At 36.1% G+C, this 11,076-nt stretch overlaps 1 protein-coding gene across 1 annotated transcript in view; it reads right to left on the reverse strand.

Moving 5' to 3' along the window:
* Window positions 1-10,633, reverse strand: part of LOC128640512 (pancreatic triacylglycerol lipase-like) — a 174,623-nt gene extending 163,990 nt beyond the window's left edge. Inside the window, exons 1-3 of the mRNA XM_053692988.1 lie at window positions 10,556-10,633; window positions 3,267-3,315; window positions 2,175-2,329 (exon numbers count right to left, since the gene is read on the reverse strand). Coding sequence (XP_053548963.1) covers window positions 2,175-2,329; window positions 3,267-3,315; window positions 10,556-10,633 — 282 coding nt within the window. The remainder of the gene's footprint in view (window positions 1-2,174; window positions 2,330-3,266; window positions 3,316-10,555) is intronic.
* Window positions 10,634-11,076: the final 443 nt, after the last annotated feature.

An 11,076-nucleotide genomic window follows, 5' to 3' on the forward strand; every position in this document is an offset into this window, starting at 1 on the left:
GCAGCACCCATAAATTAGGGAGGTACATAAGTGCATTGGAGCCCTTCGCAGTTAAGTAGATGAAAACATGTAAAAGCGTATTTAATAAAGTGTTATAGTGTGTATTTAATGTAAATATTTGACGGTCCAATGTTCTGTACATAGCGGAATATGTTATATGTATTTATAAATAGATATTCCTATCTATCTATATATCTATCTACCTATTTATAATCATGGATATTTATATATATATAGGTATAAATATATATGGTAACAAAATACCATTATATATATATATATGTGTGTATGTATATATGAATAAATAGAACATATTCTTCTATGTGAAGAACATTGGAATGTGAAATAATCATATTTTCATGTCGGGTTAGCACACTTGAGAATATGCTATCAGATTTCTTTGTGAGTAGGGTGTTAGTTTTTTTCCCACTTTTTGTGCTCTATTGACTTCTAAGAGGCAATACATTAACCAACACGCAATATTCTAACAAAAACTGTTTACTTTTTACTTGTGATATGAACACTGCCCAGCGCAAGCAAAAAGCTTACTTCTAGCGGAGTTAGCACAAGCAGGAGCGTTAATCTGGCCCTTAGACTGTAGTCAAACAACCGCATTACAGCTGTTCTGGCGATCCTTAAAAGTTGGACATTAGGTGTAAATAGTCCCTTCTTATGTTTTTAGTTTGAATACATCTTTTATCCTCATATGGTGTATGGGCCCTGAATGATACCTTCCCAGAGGAGGCTGTGTTTGAGCTGGTAATCATACGATACGCTGATTAAGCCCGACACGTGTAAACACCTGCATAAACCCCTTTTCGCTCGAGCATAACTGTTAATGTGCCACTCATAATCTGGTCATAAATGAGATCTAATTGTCTGGTAAATCCGTGGCATATATCAAGGTAAAATTTCCAAACAATCATACAACACGCAGATTAAACAGAACAAGTTGGGCTCTGGTACATGTGAGTAAGGATTGGATGGTTATTATTTAAGCCAACATTTGTGACATTGCACTATTTTGTGTGTTTTCTTTTCTTATTTTTTCCCTTTATCCTCGAAAAGTGATAAAATAAAAAGAATATACTAAGGACATCTTTTGGCACTTTTATACGTTTTTATATAAATATTTCATATCACATCATTTATCATAATTCAAATTATTAACCCTAACCTATAATTTACTCAACAGCCTCACTCCTGACTATATTTCCTCTCTCATCTCCAAATACTCCCCGACCTGTCCTCTCAGATCAACCTCTGGCCAACACCTCTCCATTCCTATTACTCCTAAGTCCCTCTCTCAACTCCAAGACTTCTCACGCGCTGCTCCTGTCCTCTGGAACTCTCTACCCTGCTCCATCAGACTATCTCCAACCTTGTATAGCTTCCGCCTCTCTTTGAAAAACACCTATTCAGAGAAGCTTACCATCTCTCCTCCCTCTCCCCCAACCCAAAACAAATGTTGAACTGCCTGACTGAATGCTGCAATTACAATCCATGTGACAAGCTTCACTAAACCTTATGCGTCAGCACCGTGTAGACTGTAAGCTCTTTAGAGTAGGGTCCTCCTACTCCTGTACTATATTGCTCAGTTATGTTATGTTTTTTGTATCTTATTGCAAATCGTTGTAATTGTATACAACTATCTCTTTACCAAGCACTACAGACTTTTACAGCGCTATACAAATGAATGATAATAATAAAAATAATAATAAATCAAGCTCAACATTTTTTTTAAAGGGACATTAAACCCAGAAACTTTTTTTTCATTATTCAGATAGAGAATACAATTTTATACAACTTTCCAATGCAATTCTATTATCTAACTTGCTTTATTCTCTAGGTATCCTCTGTTTAAGAAATAGCAATGTACATAGGTGAGCCAATAACATAAGGCATATGTGCAGCCACCAATCAGCAGCTCCTGAGCCTATCTAGGTATTCTTTAAAACAAAGAATACCAAGAGAACAACACAGATACGGCAATAGAAGTACATTGGAAAGTTGTATAAAATAGCATGCTCTGTCTGAATCATGAAATATTTTTTTCTTTAGTTTCATATCCATTTAAATAGATTAAAATTCATTCATAAATTGGTGTGATGATTCATAACTGCCATATTATATTTCATGATAACCTATATTTGACAATTAACTAGATGACTTACTTGGAAGATACTTGTATTTTCTCTAGTATACAAAAAGAAGCGAGTATTGATTTTTTCGGGTGACCAAGGTAATGTAGAAATAGGCCTCTCTTGAGTTCCGCCCCATGGGGGACTGTCTGTATAGCAACCATGATTTGGATAACAGACATCACCTCCTGGAAAGCATTGAAAATGTTGTCTATAAATATGTGTTGTACTAGACAGATAGACAAATACGAAAAGACACAGACAGAGAAAATGGGCTATGTCCATAGCAGCTTGTGTGGTTGCTTAAAGGGACATAAAACAAGTTGGGATAGAGACAAATTTTAATAATATGTACTTTACCTGCAAGTTTATACTGCAGTGCCTCGCAATTAACCCTTTCTTTTAAATTTCTGAATTGTTTAGCTCTAACTCCCCCACACAATTCCTTTTATGGCTGTATCTATATCCACCTTTGCTTTGGTAGAATGCAGACGTGCACACTCATTATCTGCTGGAGCATGCGCCTAGAAGCAAATAAGCAGCTGTGAACTCAGTTGAAATGCAATGCCTGTGTTTCTGATGCTAAACACTGATAAGGGGGGTGGATCAGACTACTCAAGACAGCATGGCTATGTAACTAATATTGCTTATTTTTGAAAATTATTTTAAAATACTTGCCAGAGTTTTTTAAACATTTTTTTTATGCAAACTATTTTTTACTTAGCCCATTTTAGGATATGCACAGATCTCAGCATGTTTTATGGCACTTTAAATACCTTGTTTAGAAGGCTAGATTATCTTTAACATCATCTTTATCTCACTTATTTTTTTTACAGTTTTTTAGTAGGTGTTCCTGCTATTAACATCTAAAGTTGTGTTAAGTGCCCAATACATGATATCTCTTACATAAAATGAGACTGTGTTGCTAAGGGGTTAAAATAACTTTGTAAACACGGTAAATGTAATTGTCCAACACAGTAAAAACAATCTTATGTTTTAGAAAACTGGTTTCGCTGGATACAAATCTCTTTGAATTTTTGAGCTGCAATGTTGAGTTCAATGACTGACAGATAGACAGAAAGTTAAACAGTAAAAACAACTAGACAGGCAGACAGAAGTGTTCACCTTTCACTATCTGTGCTAGGAGAAGAAATGTCCATACCACTTCAAGCATCTGAAATTAAAACAAAATGCAAACATAAAGTAAATGAAGCTTACACTACAGAAACATTATGGGGTCAATTCATCAAGCTCCGTATACGATCGGCTGATTGACACCCCTGCTAACGTCCGATTGGCCGCAAATCTCAGGGGGCGGCATTGCACAAGCAGTTCAACAGTTCATCCATGTGCGGCGGACATGATCATGTCCGCTCGCAGTTTCTTATATCTGCCTCTATGGGGCCGAATTATCAATGTCTAGCGGATATGATACGCTGTAGCGTATCATGTCCGCCAGACATCGCTGAATGAAGACAGCTTACACTATCAGCATTTAGCATTGCACAAGCAGTTCTAATGTACTGCTTGTGCAATGCCACCCAATCGGCCTCTAGCAGGGAATGTCAATCAGCCTGATCATATAGGATTGGACGGATTGATGTCCGCAGCATCAGAGGTGGTAGACCAGTTAAGCGCAGCGGTCTTAAAACCGCTGCTTCTTAACTGCTGTTTCCGGCGAGCCTGAAGGCTCGCGCAGAAACAGGGGCATTAGGGGCTATTCGGCCCTTGATAAATAGGCCCCTATGTCTCACCTGTTTGGCACATATACGCACAGTGGGTCAACAGACACAAATCGCATCCACTGAATTAATTTGCTCCTAGATTATTCTATTAAAGGGACAGTCTACTTAAAATGTTTTATAGTTTAAAAAGATAGATAATCCCTTTATTACCAATTCCCCAACACTGTTATATTAACATACTTTTTACCTCTGTGATTACTTGTAACTAAGCCTCTGCAGACTGCCCCTTATCTCAGTGATGTTTACAAACTAGTATTTTAGCAAAATGAGGGCTAGATTACAAGTGGAGCACTAACAGTTGTATATAGGTGTGTACAGATGTATTTATGTATTTTACTGTATATTTATTGCACATATGCTTTGTGTCATTGTTTCACTCAACTGGTTTGTTCAGATAGTTCCCAGAATTTGATAATATTAAATTGGAAAGTTGTTTAAATGAATCATTAAAGAAATGTTTTGGCTTTTTATGTCGCTTTAAGTAAGATTTTAGATGGGTAGAAATATTACTACCCTCATCAAAAGCTGAAATTATTTTATTTTTCTGTATTTTAATGCTTGAATGTTTGTTTTGACATTACAAGTAATAGTTACTATTTTACGGTGGATTACAATTAATTACCTTAAACAGACAGACAGACAGACAGATGATAGATAGATAGATAGATAGATAGATAGATAGAGAGAGAGAGATAGAGAGAGAGATAGAGAGAGAGATAGAGAGAGAGATAGAGAGAGAGAGTGTTAGAGAGAGAGATAGAGAGAGATAGAGAGAGATAGAGAGAGATAGATAGATAGATAGAGAGAGAGAGAGCTAGAGAGATAGAGAGAGATATAGAGAGAGAGATAGAGAGAGATATAGAGAGAGAGATAGAGAGAGAGATAGAGAGAGAGAGATAGAGAGAGATATAGAGAGAGAGATATAGAGAGAGAGATAGAGAGAGATATAGAGAGAGAGATAGAGAGAGAGATAGATAGAGAGAGAGAGAGCTAGAGAGATAGAGAGAGATATAGAGAGAGAGATAGAGAGAGAGATAGATAGATAGATAGAGAGATAGATAGATAGATACAGTAAATATCGATAGGAAAGAAAGAAAGAAAGAAAGAAAGAAAGAAAGAAAGAAAGAAAGAAAGAAAGAAAGAAAGAAAGAAAGAAAGAAAGAAAGAAAGAAAGAAAGAAAGAAAGAAAGAAAGAAAGAAAGAAAGAAAGAAAGAAAGAAAGCTCTGCAGGGTAAGTATTTTCAAGCAAATTTTTAAAGCCTCCCCTGCTTCCGGGGTACTTGCTACAAAAAGTTTGAGAAATGGCTCCAGATCAGGGTTTTTAAACCTGCCCTCAGGTCTCTCTAACAGGTCAGATTTTCAGGATATCTGAACTTGAGCAAAGGAGAAATAATCAACTGATTAGTAAACAAGGTTATTAATCTGCTCTCACTCAAGGTAATCTTGAAAAGCTGTCCAGTTATTACTGGGAACTCAGGAGTGTAAGCTTATACTCCAGTCCTATAATTTGGCCCTCCTGATTTTAATTATCTAGACCTATATTGGCCTGATGAAACAGCCTGTGAGCTGAGAAACGTGTCGCCTGTTATTTTTTAATAAACCATTTTTTATACTATTATCATCCCTGCAGCTTGTTTGTTTTATGATAGAATTTTTATTTTATTTGCCCACACTGTTGGAGACTAGGGATTGGCGAATGTGCAAATTTCCGAATTTGAATGTTAGAACAAATGTTATTACCGAAATTCGAATTACAAATCTGAATATTAATTCGAACGAATATTCTTAAAAATTATATAATCGAATGCTATTTACAGTTTTTGAATGTCACTTTCGAATTTGAATGTTTATAATTAGATCGAATGTCCACATTCGAAATTTCGAATTTAACATTCTATTTAACAAATACTATTCAGAAGTTCAACAGTTCATGTGGTAGGGAATCTAGTAAATTGATACATAATAGATACAAATATATCAATTTGAATGTTTCTATTTTGATTCAATATTGCATAATTCGAATATTACATTTAAAGAAAGCATTAGAAATACTATTACAAAAATATAAATTCAAATTTTTCAAAACGAATATTTTCTAATGTAATCGTAAAATTCAAAACCGAACATTCAAAAATCGAATGTTAGAATGTTATGTAAATATTCTAAATTCAATGTGATCAAATGTGTTAAAATTTGTTTCATTTTTCGAAAGTTTGCGGGAGGCTGTGAGTTCCCAGTCTGCTCCTATAGCACCTGGCGGTGCACCTTCTTTGTGAGTATTTTGTTGATGAATTTACTATCACCCCTTATTCCAACTGTGCTAGGCCATCGGGCGTCCATTGTGTTTTGTTCATTATATTCCATTTCACACGGAAGTGACTGATCCTTCTTGGAGATTAACCAGTGACCAGTGAGCTGGGAGGCTGCAATATCCCAGTAGGCGTATACCTGGAGGTGCAGCCTATTTATGAGTATCTCATCTTCACCTACACACTACCATCCACTGCTACTACTGTGCTAGGTCATTGGGCGCCCCTGTCTCTTGCCTTATATTTTTCAGCTTCTACCAAAGGGAAAGCTGTGACCTCACCCGGGGAGCTGCATGATGACCTTTCATCATCTAACACTACATTTGACTTAAGAGACTTTTACAAATTTCGCTGCAGCCAACTACCGACACTAGCCTTGGACTCTGACTGTTTTTAAGTGTATATTTGGTTTAGTATTATCCCCCTTTTTTCCTTTCCCCTCCTCCGAGCTTACTCTGTCTTTTGATTTTTTGATCACTTGTAATCTAGCCCAATTATTGCCTAGATTACAAGTGGAGCGCTAAGTTATTGTGCACCAGCAAAGGGGCAAATTTGCAAGTGGCTGGTTATTGATACTGCGAGCATGTGGTAGCAATTAGCACTCAGAAAATGAAACAGAGGTCAGACCTCTGGTTATTTTCTAAATGTGCCCCAAATGCCCTCAAATTTAAGTGTCCGTTTTCAGCGTAAAAACAGTAACACAGCCATTACAAGTTGTGTCGTTATACCTATACCGCAAGCATTTTAGCCTGTAACACAACGTCAATCCCGCACTCCAAAAAATGAAGTTTTTGTGTGGGATTTTCATAGCGCCAGTATTACAGGCTGTGCGGTGAGGCTAAAATGCTTGCGTTACAGCCTATACCGACACGATCCATACCACCATCTGAGAGCAGTAGTTATGAGTTTTGTGCCACAAAAATGTTTCACAAAACTCATGACTAAAATGTTACAAAGTAAACTAACACCCATAAACTACCTATTAACCCCTAAACCGCCACCCTCCTGCATCGCAAACACTATTTAAAATGTTTTAACCCCTAATCTGCCGCCCGCCCACATCCCCGCCACTATAATAAAGTTATTAACCCCATTCCGCCGCTCCCCGACACCGCCGCCACTAACTAAACCTATTAACCCCTAAACCACCATCCCCACACATCGCCACTACTAAATAAACCGATTAACCCCTAAACGGCCAGCCCCTCCACATCGCCACTAATAAATTAAACTATTAACCCCTAAACCTATCACCCCCTAACTTTAAATTAAAATTACAATATCCCTATCTTAAAATAAATAAAAACTTACCTGTGAAATAAAAAAAAACTAAGTTTAAACTAACAATTAACCTAACATAACTATTATACTAAACTATTATACTAAAATTAAAATAACTACCAATTAAAAAAACTAAATTACACATTAAAAAAAACTAACACTACAAAAACAATTAAGTCTAAAATTACAAAAAATAAAAAATACTAAATTACGAAAAATAACAAACACTTAATTATGAAAAATAACAAACGAAATTATCAAAAATAAAAACAATAATACCTAATCTAATAGCCCTATAAAAATAAAAAAGCCCCCCCAAATAAAAAAACCCTAGCCTACAATAAACTACCAATAGCCCTTAAAAGGGCCTTTTGTAGGGCATTGCCCTAAAGAAATCAGCTCTTTTACCTGGAAAAAAATTCAGACCCCAACAGTAAAACCCACCACCCAACCAACCCCCCAAAATAAAAAACCTAAGCTTCCCATTGCCCTGAAAGGGCATTTGTATGGGCATTGCCCTTAAAAGGGCATTCAGCTCTTTTACCTAAAGTCAGAATAGGGGTTAATAACTTGTATTAGTGGCGGCAATGTCGGGGAGCGACAGAATAGGGGTTAATAACTTTTATTAGTGGCGGCAATGTTGGGGAGCGACAGAATAGGGGTTAATAACTTTTATTAGTGGCGGCAATGTCGGGGAGCGGCATATTAGGGGTTAATAACTTTATTTAGGTGTCGGCGATGTGGGGGGCGGCAGATTAGAGGTTAATAACTTTATTTAGGTGTCGGCGATGTCGGGGGCGGCAGATTAGAGGTTAATAACTTTATTTAGGTGTCGGCAATGTCGGGAGCGGCAGATTAGGGGTTAATAACTTTATTTAGGTGTCGGCGATGTCGGGGGCGGCGGATTAGGGGTGTTTAGACTTGGGGTTTATGTTAGGGTGTTAGGTTTTACATGTAACTTTTTTCCCCATAGACATCAATGAGGCTGCGTAACGGAGCTTTTCATTCCGCGCATCAGATGTTAGTTTTTTTTCTAACACTCTCTCCCCTTTGATGTCTATGGGGAAAGCGTGCACGAGCACCTCAAAGCAGCCATTGGATTTTGTGCGGTATGGAGCTTAACACCACCAAATTGCATGCACAAGGAGACTTTTCAGTGAAATAACGCAACTTTTGTTCCTTTCGTTTCACACCCTCTATAACGGAAAACTCGTAATCTAGGTGCATGATTGTAAAATGTATGCCTAGCTTAATATTTAACTGCTTTCTTAAAATCAACAATTAAGGGACATTAAACACTAAATAAATGCTAAATAGAATGATGCATTCAAAGAAATGATTAGTTTCAGTAGCTGTTTAAAATAAGTGTAAAGTTTTAATGTCTATAAAACAATGCGAGCTGCCATGTTGTAACTGAGGTTACCATCTCTGCTGTGGCCAATTAGGTACAGTTATAAATAAGTCACTAGAGTGTGCAGCCAATGGCTGTGTGGAGTATAACAGTGTTCTGCTCTTCCATTTCTAACAGAAACTGAAAAGCTCACAATTTCAGAATGAAATTCCAGGAAATGGGGAAAAAATAAATAATGAAACTATATTGCAGACTTTATATATATATATATATATATATATATATATATATATATATATATACAATTTATCATTTTATATTACCACCTCAAAGTGTTTAATGTCCCTTTAATACGCAATGTCCCAGTAATTCTACATAAAGCACATGATAAAGCACTCACCTTGTCTATGTGTTACTGCAGTATATGTCCTTATGCAAGCACTCCTTATATACAAGTTGGGCAGGACGTAGATACCCTTATGTGCTGATACCAAAGTTTAATTGAAATGTTTGATTTGAATTTTGAACAAATAATTCCGCAATGGCTAAGTTTGTGTTTTGGTACAATGTCTATATTTACAAATGCTATGTGTATATTTGTTTTGTGTGTGGAGATTAACATTTTGTACATTTCCAGATGATAGCTAAATAACAAACAATAATAACATTATGAGGGCCGGCTGATTACAGTCATTTAGAAAAGTTTTTCAAATGATTTATCTATAAAAATACATGTAGTCTTGAATGGTGACTTTTGTAGAAAAATCATTAAAGGGCCATTATAATCGCTTTTGTTTTTTTACATATCAAACAATACTTTGTAATGTGCTTAACATTTTTTAAATTTAGACCTATTAAATGTGTAATCTATTTTTAATGTTATGTTTAATAAAATATTTTCTACCTTCCACTGCCCATTAAATTTGCAGACTAAGTTCGCAATCAATGTTCAGGTCGTCCGACCAATATGGGATTTAGAACATGCGCATTAATGACAGGTTTTAGATACGCAACGCAATTGAATACTTGTGCCAGTGTTGTGTCAAAATCTTCAACCCGACGGAATGTGCGACCGTGACGTCATCACATTCCTGAGCGCACACGTGACTGGTTGACCACCAATCACTTGCTAGAGACACCTTCTTCCCAGGCTGCTGGTTTATTGGGAGTGGCTCGCACTGTCAGATTGTTTTACAAAGATCTTTATGGGATATTATTGAATGTGCTTATCGAAGCAATGACCCTGCAGTCCTATTCAATTTCATTAGAAATGTATTGTACCTAGATTAATTGCAATTTTTTTTTAAACTATAATGATTGCTACAAAGTTATAATAATCTTGCACCCTTGATATCTTCAACACATGTATGGTTTTGGGTAAGAAATACCATCTCACTGGGCATCTTTGTTATATTCATAAAATCACTGTTAAAATGAATAATAATAATTACCTTAATTTCAGTAATCGCTTCAAGATGCTATAGAATAATACATAGTGTATCTATTTAATCTAGTTACCATACATTTGTAATCAAATTGAATAGGACTGCAGCGTCATTGTTTCGATAAGCACATTCAATAATATCTCATAAAGATCTTTGAAAAACAATCTGTAGGTCGAGTCAGTCCCAATAAACCAGCAGCCTGGGAAGGAGGTGTCTCTAGCAGGTGATTGGTGGTCAACCAGTCACGTGTGCGCTCAGGAATGTGGTGACGTCACGGTCGCACATTCCATCGCGTAGCAGATACTGCCCCTCCTTGCTCGCACACAAAATCGCTCTCGTCATTGGTTGCTATAGCAACCATTAAAGCGTCAGTAATAGCTGGTCACACAGCTGATTATAAATCGTCCTACACATTGCGTGAGAAAGCTATTTAGAAATCCTGCAAATCCATGAGTAGGAAAATCGTTAAAAGCATTTTAATGTTACATAAATTATTTATGAGTATTTGCCTGTAATGATCATCATATTTATTACTTTTAATACAAAAAATTAAAGGCTGATATATACTATATATGTTTATGTTGTTGCTCAATATATTAAAGTTCAATAATTGTACACAGAATATTTCCAGAGAAATATATATATAAATATTACATTAAAACACAAGTGAAATCCCAATTTACGCTACAGCTCTATGTCAATACAAGTCCGGATCGTTGATTGTTCTGTCTATTATAGTTAGGAATATGTATTTTTTAGTTAGATGGGTAAACTTTTACATATTTGTGAAGTTGATTCAAATTT

The sequence above is a fragment of the Bombina bombina genome, chromosome 9 (genome assembly GCF_027579735.1).
Source record: "Bombina bombina isolate aBomBom1 chromosome 9, aBomBom1.pri, whole genome shotgun sequence".
In the NCBI taxonomy this organism is placed as follows: Eukaryota; Metazoa; Chordata; class Amphibia; order Anura; family Bombinatoridae; genus Bombina; species Bombina bombina.